Raw genomic sequence first — 21,724 nt, 5'->3', positions numbered from 1 at the left:
GGTGAGAATCAAGGGGTGTGCTGTGAACAAATATGGTTAGACTCTGTTCCTTTGTGTGTTTTTAGCCTACATAGGCTTTTCCTACCAGCCTCTAGGACTGTGTTTAATGCTTGATCATGAGCTGCACTGAGCTCACTGATGCTGAGGTGGGAAGGCACCACTGGAGATCTCCAGCCCAGCCCCTGCCCAAAGCAGGGATGCCCAGGACAAGGCTGTGCCATGTAGGGTCCAGTTGGGCTGTGAGACCCCAAGAGGGCAACCCTTTCTATTACTTGCTATCCTCATAGTAAAAATGCTTTTAAAAATTGTTTCTTTTCATTTAGGCTTTTTTTTTTTTCCTCTCCCCTTTTTAATTCTAGGGTGAACTTCTCTGTGTTTTGACATGTGCTCATTGCCTCTTGCCACATCACTGGGTACCTCTGAGAGGAGCCTGGCTCTGTATTCTTCACCCGCCCCATGAGGTGTTTATGCACTTTGAAAAGCTCATGTGCACTTCTGATTGCCAAACATTGATTGGCTTCTGTGGGTTTGTGGTTGCTTTGTGCTGTTGGTCTTTTCCCACTTAGAGCTGTGAGGAATCAGTGTTTTGCCTGGGGCTGTACAAGCCCCGGGCTTTCTCTGTGTTCTTTGCCCTTGGAGGGAAATCCACAGCAGATTGTTCACACTCTGCCTTCATAGACTCCCATATTTGAGCAGGACCTGGTATCAGAGCCAGGAAATCTTAAGCAGATAAAAAAAGAGACTGTCTTCAGTGTTGGCCCAGTGAATGTGTGTGCAAAAGCTGCATTTTCTGCTCATCAGATGTGGAGGCACCAAACCAGTTGTCTTGTAGGATCTGCATATTCTGGCAGGTCTTATACTGATTGAAGCTGAATGTTTGCGTTGTGTTTAAAACTGGGGGCTTCCTCCTTGAAGGCTGAAAGTCTTCAGTTACAATGCTACTGCAGTTTTTAAGATTTGCAACATCTTCACTTACAGGTATTTGACTGTTTAAAGTTCTCTTGGTTTTTCTGACTCTGACAACCACGTAATAAAACCAGGCATTTGCCAAAAGCGCAGCAGTCTTTGTGCTGTTGCTCAAAGGTTACCTTAGGGTTTGGACCTACTTCATGTAACAAAAATGTTGTTGTGGAAGATGAAATGGTTGTTGGCATTTTAAGGATAACATTTCAGCAAAGCTGGCTGGGAACCTCCAATAAGAGCCATCTCCCAGCTGGGTCAGACCAATGAGGCGACTCCTAGGAGGAAAAAATCAGTTTATAATGAGGATTTTTGTTTAGATTTGTTTTTTAGTTGACTCTTTTCCAGGACTTATGCCAGAGATACCGTGAACGACTTTCTTAATTGCTCATGTTGGGGCAAATGTCAGCAGTGGCGTGGCCTAATACAAAAACCAAATGGCAGGGCATGCAAAGGTTAAAGCGAGTTTTCCTTCCTGGTGCTTGTTTAGCTTTGTTCCCTAGCTGTATTTATAGCAGAAACAGTCTCATGTGTATCAGATTAAAGCCAAGGCAATCTGGGCTGTGTTGGTGGTTTCTGTGTGTTGTGGTGGGCTGGAGAGTTTGGGAATGCCCCTGACCCCTGCAGCTCCACTTCAGCCAAGTTCCTAAGCACCTGCTTAAATTAACTTGTAGCCCATCAGGATTTCTGGTTTACTAGCTCACCAACAGGCAGCATGTTGGGCAGGCTTGTTTTTCTAGCCTGCTGGAAAAATACTCCCTTGGGGACCACTTCTGGCTTGTAGAAGTTTGAGAGTGAGATCAGGTTGCATTGTTACAGTGTGAATCTCTAAACTCAGAGCAGGGATAGTCCATGCATGCACGCTACATCCAGTGAGTGATCTGTGGGCACCTGAGAGATCCTGCCTGTAGGCACACAGTTCCATGCCAGGAACTTCTGGATTGTCAGACATGCAGAAAACTCACACAAGTGGTCAGACTTCTCTTTTTCTATTTCTTGGGGAGAAAATACAGACACACATATGGTTTGTTGCTGAGTTGCAGCTTCCTTTTAGTGATAGAAGGCTGGTGTCTTCTCTGTGAGCTTCCTGGAAGTGCCATGTGGGATTTCTGAGGTGCTCTGTGGGATGCCCTGTGAGTGGCATGGACCTGTGGGCAGAGCAGGCCGTGGGTCACTAGAAACTGGGTCACCAGGTTGGTGCTTTGATCCCTCTAACTCAGTCCATGCCTCGTGGTGAATACCTCTGGGTTTCATTGTGGCCAGCAAATGATCCCAGTCTTCTTTCTGATCTGACAACAGTGATGCCTGAATTCAGAGAACACACAGTGAAATTAAATTCTCTTTTGCAGATTAAATTACAGACTTGAGGCTTTGGAACAGCTCACAGCATCGACGTTTTACTGCTCCTTATGGTGTAGCTGGTGATTGTTCCTGAGAAGAGAGAAGATGATGAGTGATGCAAGTGACATGCTCGCTGCAGCCCTGGAGCAGATGGATGGCATTATAGCAGGTAAACACCTGGGGCAGGTGTTTATTTTGCTTTTTTGGGTCCTTCTTTCTCCCACTGGAGGACAGAGTTCCAGACAGAGAAGGGAGTATGCTGGGAATTGCTTTTGGTGCCTTCCATTCTGGCTTAGAGTTAACAAATAACCAGAGTGGAGGGATTGCACAGGCTCTCACAGGCTCCATGGGTTGGGTTTTCTCCTACCCTCTCTAAAGGGCTGCTGGAAATGGCTGAGTGATGCAGTGCAGCTCCTGCATAGAGCACCAGGAGAGTCAAAGACAATAGTGGCTACTCTGAACTTCCCTCAGCTCAGAAGAGTTTAATCATTATTTGAATTTTCTTTTTCTTTTTTTTTTTCTTCTCAAAATTGGAATGCTTTTGGTCCAAACTTTGGAACTGCCTTGAACATTAGAAATTTTTATAAGTACCTGTAAATTGTAAGTTGCCCAGGGAGAGGCATTACAAAGAATACAACCTCTGCTTTTAAGCTGAGTCTAGTGAGTTAGAAAATAATATAAATACCCAACACATAGGAGGGAAAGATCAAGAAGTCAACAGTCAAAAATGCCCTTGCAAGTGTAGCAACACAGTTATAAAATTTTTAGTAGTTCCACTTAAGCAATTTTCCTTAGGGAAAAAATAATCATGCAGTGTGTGCTTTGTTTGAACAATGACTCTTCTCTGCCTAAAGATATTAAGGACACATAGCAGGAACAAATGCAAAGGGGATTCAGTTTGATCATGATGATCTCTAAAAATACATGTAAGCTGTGACTTCAGTAATTTCCATAAGTAGACACTGGTATTTGGATCCAATCATGTATTTGTGTTTCCAGGAGCCCAAGTTGGTTATGGCAGGATGAGGTTTAATATAAAAACAAAATGTGATGTTGGAAGATTTTAGTCACCACAGACTTCATTTACCCCTGTCTGTGAATAGATCTATAAAGGAATGATTAAAACAAAGGGATATCAACTCGTGTGCTGTTGAGGTTATTTTTCTCTTTATTGTTTTCAGTGGGAATTTAGCAGAATACTTGGATTTTTGTGGCTTGTCAGATGGGGTGAATGAAAGTTCATGGAAGTGCATATATGGCATATCCTTGTAGTTTCTGAAAGTTGACAGCACAAATGAAGGTCTGTCATGAACACGTCTCATTGTGCCGAGGTATTACAGGATTAAGGTCACAAATCAGTGTACTGGAATTACAGTTGGAATTAGCTAGGTTGATTTACATCAACCTTAATCCTAAATTCATAGTTTCCTTTCTAACTTAATATATAGCAATTTCTAATGTAGGTCAAATATGCATCCTGTGAGTTTATGCAAATGAGAGTTTTTTCTCTTTATTAACATGCAAATGTCAGTGCTACTGTGTCAAATTGCTGGTTTTAAAATTTATCACCCGTGCAGAAGTGATTTGGTCTTTTAATTTATCTTCATCTTTTTTATTATTTTAAAAAATTTCCAGTGCCTTGGAGCAGCATAATGTATTCCTGCATGGAAAATGCAGGGCATGGTTTCCTCTGGACACCATCAGTGGAATGTGACTTGGATCATTCAGTGCCTGCAGAGTGACTCAAGGCATTGGCAGAGGATGTTCCATCCCTGGCAGCACCTTCTGCCTTGGGAATTCATCCTGGGGAGCAGGAGCCCAGCCCATGCCTCAGCCCCACGGGCAAGTTGTGGCATTCCCATTCCCTGAGGACCAGCCCACCTTGTTCCTGCTGGAGCTTCCCTCCCCAAGCACCAGTGCTGAGTTTGGTTGGGATAACTCCTGCCAGGAACAACCCCCACCCTTCCCCAGCCTCGGGGTGCGCCCAACCCTCGCGCCGTGCCTGACCCCGTGCGGTTTTGCTCCCTGCAGGTTCCAAGGCTCTGGAATACTCCAATGGCATCTTTGACTGCCAGTCCCCCACCTCCCCGTTCATGGGGGGCCTGCGGGCGCTGCACCTCGTGGAGGACTTGCGGGGCTTGCTGGAGATGATGGAGGCGGACGAGAGGGAGGGGCTGCGCTGCCAGGTCCCGGACTCCACGGCCGAGGCTCTCATCGAATGGCTCCAAAGTCAAATGGTACAGTCTCACCTTGTTCTACCTCTGCCAGGCTCTTTTTGGGTGCTGGGTAGACTGCCTCTGTTTCACACAGCTGTTTATAAAGCTTAGAGTGGGTATGAGGGAAGAGATTTTGTTTTGGAGATACTCCTGTGGAGTCTTGGAAAAGCTGTTACTCAAATGCCTTGTGCAGTGGGTTGGAGTTTGCTGTCTTTGATGTACCACTGTACCTCAATCTAGGGAACAAACAGTACTTGGTAACTGCAGCTTCATCTCAGAGGACTGGGGAAAGACTTTTTTTTTAAGAATCAGGTGCTTAGATGGGGGAAAAGAAGCTGTTGTGAATACTTTTCAGTTAAAAGCATTTTTGGCAGTGTTTTTTTTTTTTTTTCATGGGGATCAGTGTTATTACTGAGCTTCCTCACCTGATTTATAACATAAGGGAATAGTGTAAGCTCTGCATCCCTTCAATCTGGATACCAAACCAAACTTCAATTTTCTGTGTTTGTGAATCAGCCAGTTTTTGTCACCTTACTTTAAAAATACACAGAAATATAACTGGGAAGGGAGATCTTTCCCCAAGACTTAGTTTTCCCAAAAAAATGAACAATTATTCTAATGTAGTTTACTCAAGGACTGCCCTGGGAAATCTAATGTTGTGCTTACCAAAAGGTGAGTTAAACCATTATCATTTTTGTAGAAGTTGCTCTGTTTGCCTCCAGATGCCCTGTGACTGGTGACTTCCAAGCAGGGCCAAGGAAGAGTCCTTATGCTCGTGGTGTGTGGCAGGGTTTGTGTTGCAGAGGTTCAGGTGTGTGCAGGTTTTGGGGAAGCTCCAGCAGTGGAAGTCAGGAGCTGCTCCCAGAGGCCACACTTTGGTTTTTCAGCCAGCTTCACTGCAACTGTCACAGTGACAGCAGTGGGTGGGCACTGCCACATATCCTGTCAAATCCATCCCACAGCCGTGGCCAGGTCCTGCTGTGTCACACACTGGGTGTTGGCCAAGGTGACACCGTGCTGCTGAAATTGGGGTGCCAGCCCTGGTGGAGGCTGGGGCTGCTGCAGGGCTGTGGTGGCTCTGTGTTCCTTGTGTTCCATGTGCCACGCTGTGGGGACAGACAGCCACCATCACCTGCTCCCTTGCCAGGATGAGCACTGCACCCCCTGGGGAGGACTCAATCTCCCTGGAGTCATGGCTGATCTTGCAGAAAGCATTTTTATCTTGACAAATGGACTGATCTCAGTGCTCAGTCACAGCCCAGAGGACTGCCGGGTGCAGGGCCGTGTTTGCTGCGGCTGGCACTGGGCAACCCTTTGTACCATCTGCTGTCATGGGGCCTGAGCACAGCAATGCAGGGACAGATGGGCACCTTGGACTTGCTTCTGTAGCCCTTGCAGAAAGATCTGAAGGAAGAGCCTTCTTTTTCCTTTTTTTAAATCTTTGCTTTGAACTACTCATTTCGAAATGCTTGAAACTTAATGAAGCACGTGGGAGCTCTCCCACTGCCTCCAGTGGGATTTGGATCTCGCCCCCACTGTCAAAGTGTGGCAGCCAACGCTGAGATCAGGAGGAGGAGACAGGAGTGACATTGAAGTCAGATCTTTAGAACAGGCAGAGTTCCTGCTAACATCAGCATTCCCTGCCTATGTGACGTACAGCCCTGAACATCGCTGTAACTGCTCCCTGCTCTCAGTGGGCATCACAGGTTTCATGCAACTGTGGCCTTGATAAACAAAAAATATGCCAAATAAACAGTCTTGGAAACTGCACTCTCCCATGGTGTTCACAGTCATCTCTAGGCCATGTTTAGTGGTGCTGATTCCCTGCAGGTTATTCTGGAGTAAAGGGGCCCGGCAGCATGGCTGAGGCTGCAGTGCCTACTGAGATTAATGAGGTGGAGACCAATCATTGTCCCTTGTGATGGCACATGTGTGATTTAGGGGTGCCTGGCTGGTGGGGTCTGGAATGGGGCCCTTCAGACCTGCACGATGAGGATCACCTCATGGCAGTGAGACAGCAGTGGGTTTTTATTGCACCCATGGGCCCAGTGGGAGACAAAGGGCTCTGTTGTACCATTCAGTTTAGTGCCTCCCAACCACTGGAAAAGATGTGCAGGAGTTCTGAGTACCAAAGATTGCAGAAAATTGCTATTCCATCTATGTCTCAATTATTCCTTATTCTGCCTCAAATTATTAGCCTGTATTCTCTGTCATCCTTAAAGCCCCTTGTAGGAAAAACTTAACATTGCACTTACAGCATGCTACAGCCACAGAATTTGCAGGTGTCACCAGTCCCTGTGTGAGCACGGAGGTGTCACATGAAGTGCCTGGATGATTTGCAGGAGGGCTTTTTGCAGCTATGCTCCTCCTTAGAAAGGAAGGGCAGACACCTTCTTTGTTTGAAACTAGTTTAATCCTCCATGCATGAAGTTGCATCCCCTTGGATGCTGGACCTGGTGTTCCATGGTGGATGGTGGAACGTGTGGGGCTGTAAGCAAGCCTCTTGTGTCTCAGAGGAAAACAAAAATAGTCTTTGCTGCTGCCAGACAGTGTGTCACAGGAGAAAAATCCTCCCCTGGCTCCTGCAGCCAAACCACTGATGCTCACATTAGCAAAAGGGCATGACAGCAGTTCCCCAAAGTTTCTGTAAAATAGGGCAGAGCATTCAGTCCTGCCATGCCAGAATGGGTTGCCATGTGTCCTTGATCCTCTCAGTGTGTGTGTGTGTGCAAAGACTCAAAAAAGGGCCGGTGGGTTGAAACACCTCGTGCTGCTTTTTGTTTTTTAACGGGTGCGTGCCAGATGGCCACGTGACACCAGAGCACACGTACAGTGCTCGGACATCTGGCACAGCTCTTCCAACAGAATCCATCATGTGGCCCCCAAGGGGAGCTGGGAAAAGTTGTACACGCAGCTCTCTGCTGCAGAAAGAAGTCAGTTTCACTGTAACATGTCATTGCAGCTCACACTGATCTCTGCTGCTGAAACCCTGCTCAGTCTCCATGTGCAAATGGTGAATGTCATGGGTGAAAGTACAAACCAGGCCGTTTGTTCCAAGTCTGGAAAGGGACTGAGACCTTTCTGAGCTCAAACATGTTTGGACTCCTTGCTTTCACTAGGAACCAGGCCTGAAATCCATAGCCAGATCATAACAATTCCAAAGTTCTGGAGTTTTTTCAGGATACTCGTGGTCAGCAGAAATATTTGGTGTATTTCAGTGTCCACCTTAATAAGGCCTGTGCTGTACTCTTGTGAAAATGGAGATTCTGGCTTCAGTACAGGCAGTGTGTGAGTAATCTCTAACATCAGCACCAGTAGCAAAACCATTTTAAACATAACTCCACATTTTCCAAGACCAAGGCAGCCTTGTTGTGTCCAGCTGGAAGCTGATAGATCCATCTCTTGAAGACTAATTCTCGCAAACCTTGCTCCCAACCACAAGCATTGCTCCAGTTTTTTTTCAGTTGAAACAAACAAGAGACAGTTTTCCTTCTGGTTATTACTTTTCTGGAAAGTGGTTGGGGGATTTTTTGCATTTTTTTAAAAATACATCTTATGCAACTACTTTTCCAGAAAGAGGAAACCAACTGTGTCTTGTTAGAAAGAAGAGTGAAGGGTAGGAGTGGGTGGACAGTGCCTTCCCACAGCACAGAGCCATTTTCCCCATGCTTCTGATCTGAACTTTTGTATGTGGGTCCTGGTGTGTGCCTTCTCTTCTTTAAAGGATGTGCCCCTGAAGTGAAAGAGCCAGGTTAACATAATATTTTTTCTTTAAAACCCACAGCAAGTGCAGCTTTGGAAGTGACTTTGTGAATTTAAATATTATACAGCATATTTTAATAATTATTTTCAGTCCATAGGTGAATTTCTGAAATTGACTTTATGGTCAAGCAAAACTTTATGGCCTCCAAAGGTTTCTTGAATCATATAGAATCATTAAGGTTGGAAAAGACCTTTAAGATCATCATAAAGTCCAGCCACAGAACACTTTCAGCTCATCTGAGGATGATGGTTGAGCTGAGGTATCCATCATGGCTCATGCAATCCGTGTTGCTGCTGCCTCACAGATTTTGACATTTTTCCTTTAAGTTGGTTCTTCCAGAGAGTAGCTCGGAGTAATGAGAGTTAATATGAGGGGATTTTAGCTTTGAGAAAGGAATTTTCCTTGCTGGATAGATGTAGCTTTGTAATCTTGCAGAGATATGCTGACCTATTTGGACAAGAGTGATTCCCAAGTGGAAGAAGCAGTTTGGTTAGCCAGAAATCATCTCTTATTCATGGGGAAAAAATAAATCCTGTCTTCAAACCCAAGTTTGTTGTTTGATTATCCTGGTGTGGGTGTGCAGTGCAGTCATTTGATTCAGCTTCTGTTTGTGTTGAGTTTGTGTATCAAAGGGTCCTATGCTAATGTGTGGCACCAGGGTGTTACCACCAAACATTTTGGGATCTCTCCTCGAGCTGCAGTATGAAAGGAGTCTTGTGATAGCGTGTCAGCCTGTCGTCATCCACTCCCTGCTGGCAATGCATTTTGTCCCTGAGAGATTCACCTCCAAGGTTCTGGAAACACAGGACCTCCACTCCCTGCTGGCAATGCATTTTGTCCCTGAGAGATTCACCTCCAAGGTTCTGGAAACACAGGACCCTGCTTCTTGCTAAAGGTGATCATCCAGATTGGTGTGTTTTTAACACTGGAAGGTAATCTGGGCTCATTAATGGTATGCCTTGCTGTCACATCTTCATGCATCGAGGATGAGTTCTTTGGCAGTTAGAACAACCCATCAAAAATCACCATTTCCCATCCAAAATGAATCAGTTTGGCTTAAAAAGCACAGCTTCTGCTTGTCCTTTGATCTCCTGATATCTCCTGAGTTATTCAGCATGCATGGTTTTGAGATTTTTCTCTATCAATAGTTGTTGCAGACGTTTCATTATAAAACTGGTTTTTGAGATAGTCACAGGACTCTCAGAGCTGGACTCTGTGGTCAAAAATACTAAGAATTTGTCATGCTGCTGCTGGTAGTGGGTCAGTTGAAACCTGAACCCGAGGACAGAGCTTGGTTGTTATTGCTGCTTCTTACATCACTCTGAAGTATGACATAAACTTGGGGCAAGCCACTTGTGAGACCTGGCACGGCTGAGTCAGCTTCTTCCATTTTTTCTTGGCGTCTACACGTGAATGAATGGCATGTGTTCCTGCAGCTTTTACAATTACTAGGAAAGCCCCTCCTGTTTACTTTGTGCTCAGGTGAAGGGGTGGGAATTGCTCTTTTCCCCTGTGCTCTTGGGTCGGATGCTTGCCGGGAGGGTCCGGAGGAGGGAGCTGCGCTGGTGACAAGAGCCAGGCTGGAGGTGGCCGGTGCTGTCCTTGGCTCGGGTTTGTGCTGCTCCGCACCTCCCTGCCTGCATCCCCCTCCCGTGTGTGCCGGGCTGGAGGAGTTTCGTGCCGGGCTTTGATGTGTTAATTCCCCAGAGCTGCTCGCTCCGCTCCGCCTGAGGAGCGCTGCTGCTGCTGCTGCTGCTTCCCACGTCTCCCCTCCGCTCGCCTCCATCCTCGCCTGGGCAAGGGGACCCGCTGTCACTTAACCCCGGCTCCGAGGAGCCCCGAGCCCTCGGCCTCGGCTTCTGGCGCCCGTGAATGCATGGAAGCAGTCATGACCAGCATGGAGTATAGCTGGGACATTCACGGGCACTGCGTCTGGCTAAATAAGGTAAGGAGATCTCTGCGTGTGCTGGCTCCTGTGATTCTCCCAGTGACAAGCCATAGCTGGGCAGCGCTGGGAATGAGCCTCTCATCCTTCTCCTGCTCCAGGCACCAGCTGGGCTGCTCCTGAGGAGACGGAATATTGTGGAAAGGTTGCAGCTTCCCTGCTCAGCAGCGTGTTATTTATGCTTACAAAATGTTTCAGGTAAATGCCTCAGAGTGAAGGGCTGTGAGCAGCTGCTTTTCTTTCAGAATTCTACTTTTATTTTTTAAAAATATCATGTGGGGGGCTTTGAGTGGGTGTGTGGTTGTTTTTATTTTACCCCTTCTTACTCTCTGGGGAGGAAGTAACCTGCAAAGTTTAGGACAAGGTTTGCAGTACTCTGCTGCTGAGGTATGTGGAAAAGGCTGCAAATACTCAGAGCAGGGGAGCGGGAAATGCAGGAGAGGCTGGTTTGGGAGGGCAGAGCTGGGCTCCCACATGAACTGGTTACACACCAGCTCAGACAGTGTGACCAGTATGAATTTGGGATGGGATTGATGCCGACAGAGAGTAAAGCTGTCACAGGTCTGTACCACAGGTCGTGGGTACTTGGCTTGGGAAACCAGGAGGATCTGCCCAAGGCACACCAATTGATGCTGAGGTAGCTGAGGCTGGAAGCCCCTCTTGCAAGGGGCTCTAGAGCTGAGGGAACAAGCAGAACAGCAGCAGCTTTGTTTAACTGAGCATAGGTAATGTGTATTGTAATGATCTGAACCACGTAAGCATGTTGATGAGCTCTAATTTAACTCCAGATGGTCAGGAAAGAGGTGTTGGGAAGGGCTCACTTGCCCAACTGTTGACTTGACTGTGGTGGTCAAAACAGTCAGTGCAATCTGCTGTGCAGGGAAATGATGCTGTGGAGTTGCAGCTCCTTCTATGCAAGCCAAACTGCACATACAGCAAGAGCAGTGTGATTTGTGCTGCTTATTTCATCTCCAAAGCAGAAGAGAAAATGAAGGAAAATGAGGGTATCAGCTGTGGTAAGCTAAAAATGAGGTTTATTTTTGAAAGGAGAATTCAGCAACTGAGAGGAAATGGATTTTTTTAATTTATTTTTTTATTATTAGCTTTAAGCCAGCAGCCACTAGAAACGTTCCTGTGGTTTGGAATTCTAACTCAGTTCCAGGGAAGAGGGATTAAAGACTGAAGCCAGGCAAGCTGTGAAAGTTTGGTGATGCTTCTACTTGCTACAGGAATAATTCCCTCCAGAGCAGCGTGGATTTTTTACACTTAGATGATTACAGACAAAGCTTTACACACGTGTTTAACAGATTAGCAGTGGATTGATCTAGTAGAGTTTATAAGTGCACTGAGTCTGATCTTAAAAGGCATTTTAAGTAAATGCTTGACCTCAGACTTCTGTGAAGCCTCAGTGGCATTGTGACAACTGTTCTTTTGTTTTTAGGATTAAAATCAGCATTGGTAAATCTGCATTCTCTTCCCATATAGTGTTTTGTAGTTAATCACTAACATTGAAAACACAAACAAAATCTTAACCGAAGATAGATTTTAAGTTACTGATGAAAAGAGCCTTCTTTGGGAAATGGAAAGCCTTTCTTACACAGCAGTAAAGTATGTTAATCCTTTATGCTACCAATTTGATCCAGAACTACCAAGTGCCCTAAATATGCTTGCAGTTGCTGTTCAGTCAAATATTTGCTTTTCTTTTTTGCTTCTCTTACTGTTTTATTTCTTTTCTTCCCCTTCCAAAGAGGAGCTGTTGCTCTGCAGGGTGAGTGCTGGGCTCAGTTGTAGGGGAGGATGCAGATTCCCTGGTGGAGAAATGCTCCTGAGGGACACACTGAGTGTTGCTCACCCAGGTGTTGCACACACCAGGTCTCCTGGCATTTTTCAGACCTCTCTGCAGCCCATTCTTTCCCACTGGGGCTCCCTCCACCCCGTCTCCTGGTGCACTACTTTCCTAAATCCAGTGTTTGAGCATATTCCTGCTCAATTTCTCTTCAGTCCTGCTCACTACCATTATTGCTCTGTTCTTCTCAGATGTTTCATCTCCCCTCTTCCTTCCTTATCTCTCTGGGAAGAGTATCATGACAGGAATCTGCTTTTTACCTGTGAAGACAATCCAGAACAAGGAGTTACTGATGAAAAGAGCCTCTTGAAGGTGTGAAAGTGAAGGAGTTGTGTGTCCAGTGCGTGCAGGTCCTGGGTCTGTGCACCACTGTAAGCACTGCTTGGGCTGCTGCTCTTGGAAATAGCTACCATGGTCTTTCTCTATCATCCATTCTCCAGCTATCATTGTTTTCCACTGAAACCAAAGCTAGGGGCTTTCTTGCCTTTTCACACTTCAAATGAAGAATCAGTCACAGGTATTATGTAGAAGTTACAACCCTTCAGGCAAAAAGCAAACAATTCTTGTGTTGTACACAGAATTTTATGGGTTTGGTGTGCTACAGGAGGTCTGGTTTTATGCAGATTTTAGAAAATAATACTGGCAATACCCAGAAAAGAGATCTTTACACTCAGCTTGCAAAACCAAGACATCTCTGCAAGGTTTCTCCCAAAGAATAGATGAACTGCCCTAAGTATTTGATGGGATGAGAGGAAATGGCCTCGAGTTGTGCCAGGGTGGGATTAGGTCAGATATTATGAAAAGTTTCTTTCCTGAAGGAGTTGTTAAAAATTGGAACAGACTGTCCAGGGATGTGGCGGAATCACCCTCCCTGGAGGGGTTTAAAAAATGTGTGGATATGGCATTTGAGAACATGGTTTAGTGGTGAACATGGTGGTGGTGCTGGGTTGATGGCTGGGCTTGATGATTTTAGAGGTATTTTCCAGCCCTAAGGAGTCTGTGATTCTATTAGCACTAATTTGTATTTTGTGGGAGAAGAGCCTTTTCACTTGTCCTGTTTGGGGTTCCCATCACCTCTCCCTAATGGCAGGGTGCAGCCGCAGCCTGAGCTCTCCCTCTCCCAACACTCCTGCTTTAAAGCCAAGGCTGGTGTGCTGAGCCGAACGGATTTTTCCTGAGAAATGTGAGCGGAGTTTAACAACAAAGGTGTCTTGGCAAGATGCTGTGCACAATGACTAACGTTCTGCTTTCACACCTCGTTGGTTTTCACAGACATTTTAATCGTGCTGTGAAACCAAGACCTCCCTCCCCCCATTTTCTTCCTGCAGTCTCTGGTTTTAGTTCATTTGTGCCTGGTTATGCTGACTGGAGCTATCAGGAGGGTCAGGTGTTGATGTGGTGGTTGGGAGGCAGGGAGTCAAATCTGTGCTTTGGCAAGGAATTCCATGTTAGCCCCAGCAGCATGGAGAAGTGTCTTTGCAGCTCTGCTGCCTGTAGAGAGGGATGGATACCACTCTCCCACATCAGACACATGCACTGGACTGATAAATGTGTTGTGTATTACAAAATACAGATGCTGTTCTTATACAGGCTGAGTAAGTGCTTGAGATGTACCAGAGCTCTTAAAGGACAGGGGAGCTGCAGAGCAGCAAAAGTAGACAAAACCCTCAGTTCTGTTTTCACAAACAACTCAGGTCACAAAATCCAAAGCATAATCTACTGGTTGAACAGCTAAAAGGTTTATTTCATTTTGAATTCTTTCACCTAAATTAGTGTTACAAAATGGAAGATCTCACTGATCTTGAATGGCATGAGCTAAATTCTGGTAGAGGTCGGGGTAAGATATGGCAAACTCAGAAATTTAGAGGAATTTTGCCCTGGGGTTTAGTGTCTGGTTAGTCAGGTGAGTATTGTGCTGCTAAATAATTCAGATTCAGGGTCATAAGTTAGATCATTGTGATGAGGTACTGGTACAAATTACTAGAGAGCATCCTTTCTTAGTCTGCTAGAGAAAATTTCAGGGGAGATTTTATGGTTACCAAGTGAAATTTCATGCTTGTGAGACACTTTTAGTACTGCTCAGTGATTTAAGACTTGCCAGGACACAGCCTGATTTCTCGAGAGCACTGAGGTGAGGTCAGACACTTTTACCTTCTCCTGTTTGCTTTATGTCAGATCTTTAAGTGATGCTGGAGGGAGTTCTATTGTTTCAGGCTCAAGCAAGGCACTTTCTACCACCGCCCAAGGCCAGACATGTAATTTAGAAAAGGAGTTTTAGCCGGGAGGTTTCCTGAGGTATCATCTGTAATCAGGGGAGATTCAAAGCAGGAGCTGGAGGCTTGGAGCTCCTGAGTGGCGGTGGCCTCTCAAGGCAGGGTTGTGCTGCAGGCTCACGGGAGCACAGGGATCGATCACACAATTGCTTTTCATCACACGTTCAGGAGGAAACCAGGGCCCCTCAACATTGTTGGGTGTCTCTGCTGAGCACCCTGGATTTCAGAGCAGCTTCTCAGACTCCTCTAAGCACTTTATTCCGTGATGGGAACAAGGCTGCCTTTTCTGAGCTGAGATCTGATTGTGGCCTGGATCGTGAAGTGCTTTGAGACAGCTTTGAATATGGATAGAACAAAATCCTTCCCACTGCTCAAGAGCATTGAAGTTATTATGGAGAAAGTTGCTGATTCCTCTGAACTCTCTGATAGCATTAACATGTATTCTTGTTTCTCTCTAGCCTCAGGCAGCTTTACAAAGAGATGTGTTTAGAGTGCAGACGTTCACCCATACCCAGTAGAATGTGCCTGATGTAAAAGGATGTCTCTGACTGTGTGTATGACTTGCAAGAAGCATAATACACATTTTGTAGATTGTATGTTTGGCTTTTTTCACTTGCTGAATGTCTCGGGGTATTTGTCTCTTTGCAAGTATGGCTTAGTGTTGTGTAGCAATGAGTCCAAGTTTTGTTAGCAAAATGCTGAATGCACAGTAAGTGAATTTTGCAGAACTGGGTCACTAGAAGGTTCTTCCTTTCTCATCTTTAAGCCCCTGAAAAATTCTCTCATGGTGGTCATGTGTCCTTTGTTGACAGTTTATTTGATTTGTAACTCTTAGGGGGCAGGAGAATATTTCAAACATGTTCTTAAACTGTGCCGACTCAAAATGCTCTCAATAAGTGTTTTGATATCGTTGGATGCTACTGTGGCACAATAGCTGACTATACAGTATTTGTTGTCTTTTCCAGACTAATGGACACATATCTGGGAATGGAGATGTTTATCAAGAAAGGCTGGCTCGTCTGGAAAATGATAAGGAATCTCTTGTTCTGCAAGTGAGTTCTCACCCAAATAATTTTTTCTGCTCTTTCATTCATGAGACTGTCTGAAAGTATGTGATAAAACCTCTGCGAATTTATTTGGAGTTGTGATGTCTTAGACAGTGTTCAGAAGACTTGCTGGTATGTGAGAATTAACCCAGATTAGAGAAAGGTGTGAATTTAGATTGCAGGAAAAACCTGAAGGTCTTTCTGTCTGTGTATCTGTTCTCTTTGAATTTGATTAGCAGAGCAGGTCTGCAGAGCAGCCACCTACTTATATCCATGTGTATCCTTAAGATCACCATTTCCCAGGGCCATTCACATGGTGTCTGCATCAGGAGACAGTTGTCTTGTCCTTAGGAAAGGTAACAAAAGCTGCAGGACTTCTGCTGCCAGCCAGCAGAAGGAGACAAGCAGCTCCTTGGTGCTCCTGCTCACCTGCTGCTGGGCTGGATGGGGTCAGCCCTGGCTGCTCTGACTGCTGGCTTCCTCTGGCTGTTGGAGCCAGGAGAGCCTGGCACCCCTTGGACTGCACAGGTGGCATCCCCTGATGGGGACCCAGGGGCAGTGACAGCACTGAGCTCACCCTCCTTCCCAGCAGTACTGCAGGAGGAGGCTGTTGAAAATGAAAAAATTCATTCAGAAAAGGCAAAATGAGAATCTGTCTGCTGTCTTAAAAATGTTGTCTTGGTCTTCTCCAGCCTCTGGCTGTGTGTTTTAACCTTCTCTGCTTTTATTGTTCTGAAAAGAGGAAAGTGCTTGTTATGGTACACTGTGTGCAATCACTTGGGAAGGAGAATAAATTATAAGTAGTGAGGTTTATGTGGTGGTTAAGGTAGGAGCTAATGGGTTGAGTTAATGTATTGTCACAGCAAAGGCATAATTATTGGCAGTAAAATGCAGCAGCCACCCCTTGTGAAAACCTCCAGTAAGGAGGGGAGTTGCAGAATTGCAATGCATCTGCCAGAACTTTGGCTGAAATTCTAGTAAGCATGAGGGGAGAGCCTTCCCTCCTCTCCTGTTTTCTTTGCCAAGTGGTGTGTCCACTGCAGAGCTCTGCTCCTCCTCCTCCCTGCATGGTCCCAGTTAATCTTTGGCCCAACCAGCAGTGTTGCTCACCTGCAGTTCTTCAGCTGACACATATGGCCCAGGTGCCAGGTGAAACATGCATCCCTTTTGTCGTGCTCTCCAGGTAAGTGTGCTTACAGACCAGGTGGAGGCCCAAGGAGAGAAGATCCGGGATCTGGAGTTCTGCCTGGAGGAGCACAGGGAGAAGCTGAATGCCACAGAGGAGATGCTGCAGCAGGTATTTCACAGCTCCATGTCTGTCCTGCTGCCTTGTCTTCCTTCTGTCTTAACAAGCTTTGGTGAGAGCAGTGCCCTTCAAGGTGTTGGAACCCTTGATGTCTCCACTAAGGGATCATTTTCTGCCATACTGGCTTTAAAGTCTTTGCACTTAGTAATGTCAGTGCTGCTTTATGCTGCAGGAATCCACTTGTGCTCTCCTTTGAGTCCTTCCCCACTAAACTTCCAAGAGCCTTAGATTAAAGCCTCTGGCAGGATGGGTGGATTCCCCTCACAGCTCCTTGCTGCCCAGAGTGACTGTGATGACAGACAGGCTTTTTTCTTCCTGCAGCCAGCCCATGATAGTGCCCCTGTGATCCCAGATGCATCCTAGGTGCCTGGAATCTGTCAGATGGATAATAGCTGTGTCTCAGGGCTTCACATAGTGCAAGGATGAGGGTGATGCTATTCCCCATGGAGACCTTTAGCTGTCAAAATAAATTACTGATTTCTTCCCCTTGGGTAAATAATTCCATTCTCTTCCTCTTTATCTTGAATCAGGAGCTTTTAAGCAGAACAACCCTTGAAACTCAGAAGCTGGATCTTATGGCAGAGATTTCCACTCTGAAATTAAAGCTTACATCTGTAGAGAAGGATAGATTGGACTATGAGGACAGATTCAGAGACACAGAGGTGAGTAAACCCCTACAGGATAAACTGTGAAGGCTGTGTGTGTCTTCACCCTCTGAACATTTTCTGGGATCTTTTTTTTTTTTTTTTTTTTTTGTCAGGCAAGAAGGGGAACTCATCTTTAAGGTTACAACATGTTCCTTTTAAAGTAAAAAGTGTCCTCTTTGTTAAATTCTGGTTTTACAAAGAAAGATTTCCAAAGGTAGTTTTTGATTCTGGCTTTCAGGTCTCAGGAGGGGTGGATTTGGGTTAGATTTTAATAAAGTCATGAACATACTACACTCTCCTGACCCACATAAAACTGTCACCTTCTGAGTAAGGTATGTCTGAGGCAAGCAGGGACACTGCACAGGAGCAGAACTTTTTGGGGTTGCTAACAGAGAGTGAGCTGACTCGCTGTGGGGCTCTTGGGAAGCCTGGCTTCAGACCCCAGCCTTATGGGAGCCCAGGACCAGAGGTGGGGGAACAGAGCCAGGTGGAGCTGCCATCCCTGGCAGTGCTCTCCTGAGGCATTTCACTCTGTGCTGCAGGTCTGTGTGGCTGAACCTTGCTCATGTTGCAAGCCAGAAAGGCTCAAAGCCGGTGGGCAAACCCAGCAAGTATCAGCTAAGCTGGCCTGCCAGGATGATAGAGCCCATATCAGAAATACCTCAGAGCCTGTCTATTAAACAGAACAAAATTTCCAGTTCTGGATTCATAAATGAGCTGAAATGTCAGGTGTTTGTTATGATTGTGGATGTTCCAGGTGTCATTTGTTTCTAGAAGGAAAGAGCCATATTGTCACGACAGGACACAAAATTGCCTTTTTTGTCTGCCAGTGGTTTCCCCACTGCTCGGTTTCCAGTGAAGCACCATTCCTCATTGTATTGCAAGCACAAAAACAAAAGTCAGTCTTGCTTTTGGATTACTCTTTGTGCCTGTCTGAAGTAATCTGCAGACCCAAAAAAAAGCTACAGGTTGAAAACTAATGACTTGTATCACTTTCAAGTTTGGAAGTGATTCTTTAGGTAGTGACAGCAGTGTTCATTCCTGCAGTGCAGCACATCTCCTTGGGCACTGCCAAGCTCTGGGATGGATTCCTGTTGCTTCCTGTTACCTTTGCCTCTAGCTGGTAACAGGTGTTATGTGACAGGTTCACAGCACTGCCTTCAAAGCAGCTGATTTTGTAGAGCAGACAAGCTCTGTGCATGAGAAATTGGCAGGGGGAAGGGTGGAGGGAATCACTGAAGGTCTCCTGCACCCGTGGGAGGTGTGTGTAAGAGCTGGCTGCTCTCACAGCTCTCCTGGGACTCTGCCCACACAGAGCTCAGCTCTATCATGAATTACAGCACACAGCAAATAACTCTCTGTGGGCTGACACTTACTCTAAGCAGCCCAAATGAGGGATAAACAAGCTGGCACCAGCAGTAAATGGCTGTGGGGAGGCAAGGTTTGGTCCAGATGACCACAGGGAGCACATGCTTTCTGACCTGGGTTCTGTTGTATCTTCATTTGCAAGCACCCTGTGGTTTCTTCTGCTTTCCAGAACTGTTAACAAACATGGAGTGATTTGCTTCCTCTATTTCTACCCTTATTTTCACTGAATAGTGTAGAGTTGTCCTGGACTCCCTCTTTCTTTGTTTCCCTCCTGAAGTGCAGTCTCTCCATAACTTCATAGCACAGCTCAGCATACCAAGAAGGAGGACATGGAGCTACAGGTTCCCAGAAAAATGGTTCCAGTGCAGGGAGTACACCAAAAACTGCAAGTCTGTAATCTCTGTGCAAGAGGCTTATCTTCTATGATGACCTTCCTCTTTGAAATACACTAAATGCCTTTGATAAAAATAACCTAAATTTTATTTAAATAGTAGTTACTGTAATTAGGGACTATATGGATTTATATCAAGCATATTTATGCCAGAAAAAATGAACTATTAGTAAAACATTTCTCCCTCCATTTGAAATCCAGAATGATGTCATTTAGTGTGATATATATTATTATATTGTTTCTTCTTCATTTCAACACTTTATAGCTGTAAAAACACTTAGGCTTAAATGCTGGAAGGGATATTATGTCTTAATTTCCATTTGATTCAGTGAAATTATGAATGTCTAATTAGTTGGAGGATCTCAGCCCTTACAAAATCTCTTAAGAGATATTTTGGAGGCAGTACTTATTCAGAAGTATGCAGTATTTTATTCAGTGTTGATCTAATTATATTGCTGTTTATAAATAATTTTAGAAGAGATGAGTATTTAAATGAATATTTAAAATATTTGACCCTAAAATACATTATGGCATTTATGTGGAGTGATTGAAATGGAAAAAGATTCATATCCAGACTAGGAAAGCAAAACTGTGAATATTGCTTCTGGTTTTATTTAGGGAAAAGAGAAAATTTGATGTCTGACAACTTGTGCAGCTACTGTCTCCTACAAAATTACCATTCTGATTAAATCCTTCATATTATCCATTTGTTACTTATGTCTGTCATTGCAACTTCCCATTCCAGCTTGGTTGGTTACTCATATTCTCCGTTCTTTGTCTAAACAGATGCCTCACTAGGTCTTTGTGCTCTAGGATTTGCTGTCTAGATGTTCACAAACACCCAGCTTTTTCAAAGCTAATTGTGTACTTAATAGAGATTCATAATTGTTCTGTTCTTTGAATTATTCCAGTATTTCCACTTTCTCAGCAGACACCAGCATTATTTTCCTTGAGGAACACGGGTGGTCTGAGTTGGGCTGAGTTTATGTAAGAAAATACCCTGCAGGGGAGTTTATTTGGGAAGGAGTCCATAGCCAGACTGGGCCTTTGAAGCAGCAGCCAGAGGCTGAAACTGGCTCACTCACAGGGAATTCTTTGTGATTTATCCACCATCACCTCCAATCTGGTTGCCAGATTGTTCTGTTTTCTGTGTCACACTGAGTATTTTTAAGTCTTGTAGTTCAATTGACAAATATGTGGAGAACAGCCTCAGCAGTGAGTTCCACACAGCATATTTAAACATTGGATCATGCTGCAGGAGAGAAAAGCCCCAAACAAATCAATTGTTGAGGAATTTCAGGTGTACCTGAATTAGAAAGTTACAGATTAAAAGTAGTAATTACTAAAAGCATTTTAATGCTCACTATTTTCACTTTCCTTGTAGTTCTGAGAACTGAACTTGGATCTTTCTGAAGAAATACAGATGCTGCTCTCTTAGCATCAGGTTCATTAAACACAAAATAATAACTAGAGGCTTGTAAGCTTAGGAAGCCTCATGTGGGGCTGAAAGGCAGGTGTTATCTGGGACCCATGAATACCCTCTAAATGTCAGCTGCTGGCTTGTTAATTTATAAATATAAATCTCTGTTAATTATAGTATTAGCTCTGAGAAATTGTGCTTAGAGCTGTTAGCTCAATGTACAGCATTGCTTCTCATGGATAGGGTTTGCCTCAGATGTAGGAAGGAAAGCAAACATAAAGACCAGAAAAATTCCTTATTTGAGGGTGCTGAGGTCCTGGCACAAGTTCTTCAGAGAAGCTGTGGCTGCCTCATCCCTGGCAGTGTTTAAGGCCACGTTGGACAGGGCTCTGAGCAGTCTGGGATAGTGGAAGCTGTCCCTGCCCATGGCAGGGGATTGGACTGAGATGATTTTTAATGCCCCTCCCAGCCCAAACCATTCTCTGACTTAGAGGATGAGGAGGCTTGGTGGAGCAGTCACACTCAGGGTTTGTTTGACCAAGGGGGCTGGGGGCACTCAGGTCTGACCCCCAAACCTGGCAGGATCCATCAGGATGGCCAGGAAGTCGAGCTGGTCTCCTAAAGAGCTCAGATGTGAGTTTGTGATGGCTCCGAGTTTCTTCCAAGCCAGGCTGAATTTGGAAAGCCCAGATGTAGTGGTGCCATTGATGCTTAAACACAGGTGCTTTTGCTTGTAGAAACCTGTGATGGCTCCTCTGTTCAGCCCTCAGTGAGAGGATTCTTTGAAATGTTGGAAACACGGATTTTTACAGTGTAATCACTTCATATTTTGAAAAAGCAGGTGATGGCTGGTGAGCCGGGGGCAGGAGGGACCGCAGAGGGGAAGATGTGGCTGCTGCATGTTGAAGGATGTCTGCCGCTGTTTTCCATTGCCCATCCTTAGTACTGGGCTCCAGGCAGCTGAACAGAGAAGCAGGAGGCCTTTCCTGGCCCTCAGCACAGGGAACACAACTTCAATTTGTGTCTCCCTTTGTCCTCTGCCCTCTTACATTCAGTGCATTAACACAGAAACTGAGAAACTCAGTCCCTGGATAGTTTGGGAGCTCTGAGTTGCTTGACTTGAGTGGTGTGCCTTTGTGTACTGAGTTCCTTTTATGCCTGCTTTTCTTGTTACAGTCAGCTATTCTTCTGTTTTGTTTACT

General features: G+C 45.2%; 1 protein-coding gene across 15 annotated transcripts in view; it reads left to right on the top strand.

Moving 5' to 3' along the window:
• PPFIBP1 (PPFIA binding protein 1) overlaps positions 1-21,724 on the top strand; it is a 111,736-nt gene that overhangs the window by 61,469 nt on the left and 28,543 nt on the right. For 12 of the 15 annotated variants that reach the window (XM_063154207.1, XM_063154201.1, XM_063154205.1 and 9 more), the window contains 5 exons: positions 2,310-2,470; positions 4,333-4,538; positions 15,310-15,396; positions 16,574-16,687; positions 17,227-17,358. In XM_063154207.1, the coding sequence (XP_063010277.1) occupies positions 2,407-2,470; positions 4,333-4,538; positions 15,310-15,396; positions 16,574-16,687; positions 17,227-17,358 (603 nt within the window). In that variant the 5' untranslated portion in view covers positions 2,310-2,406. Of the gene's footprint in view, positions 1-2,309; positions 2,471-4,332; positions 4,539-10,023; positions 10,226-10,280; positions 10,424-15,309; positions 15,397-16,573; positions 16,688-17,226; positions 17,359-21,724 lie in introns of those variants that run through there. The other 3 variants (XM_063154202.1, XM_063154204.1, XM_063154203.1) reach the window with 3 other exon arrangements.

Source organism: Melospiza melodia, chromosome 4 (assembly GCF_035770615.1).
Source record: "Melospiza melodia melodia isolate bMelMel2 chromosome 4, bMelMel2.pri, whole genome shotgun sequence".
Lineage (NCBI taxonomy): Eukaryota > Metazoa > Chordata > Aves > Passeriformes > Passerellidae > Melospiza > Melospiza melodia.
This window is presented reverse-complemented; position numbering and strand designations above follow the sequence as displayed.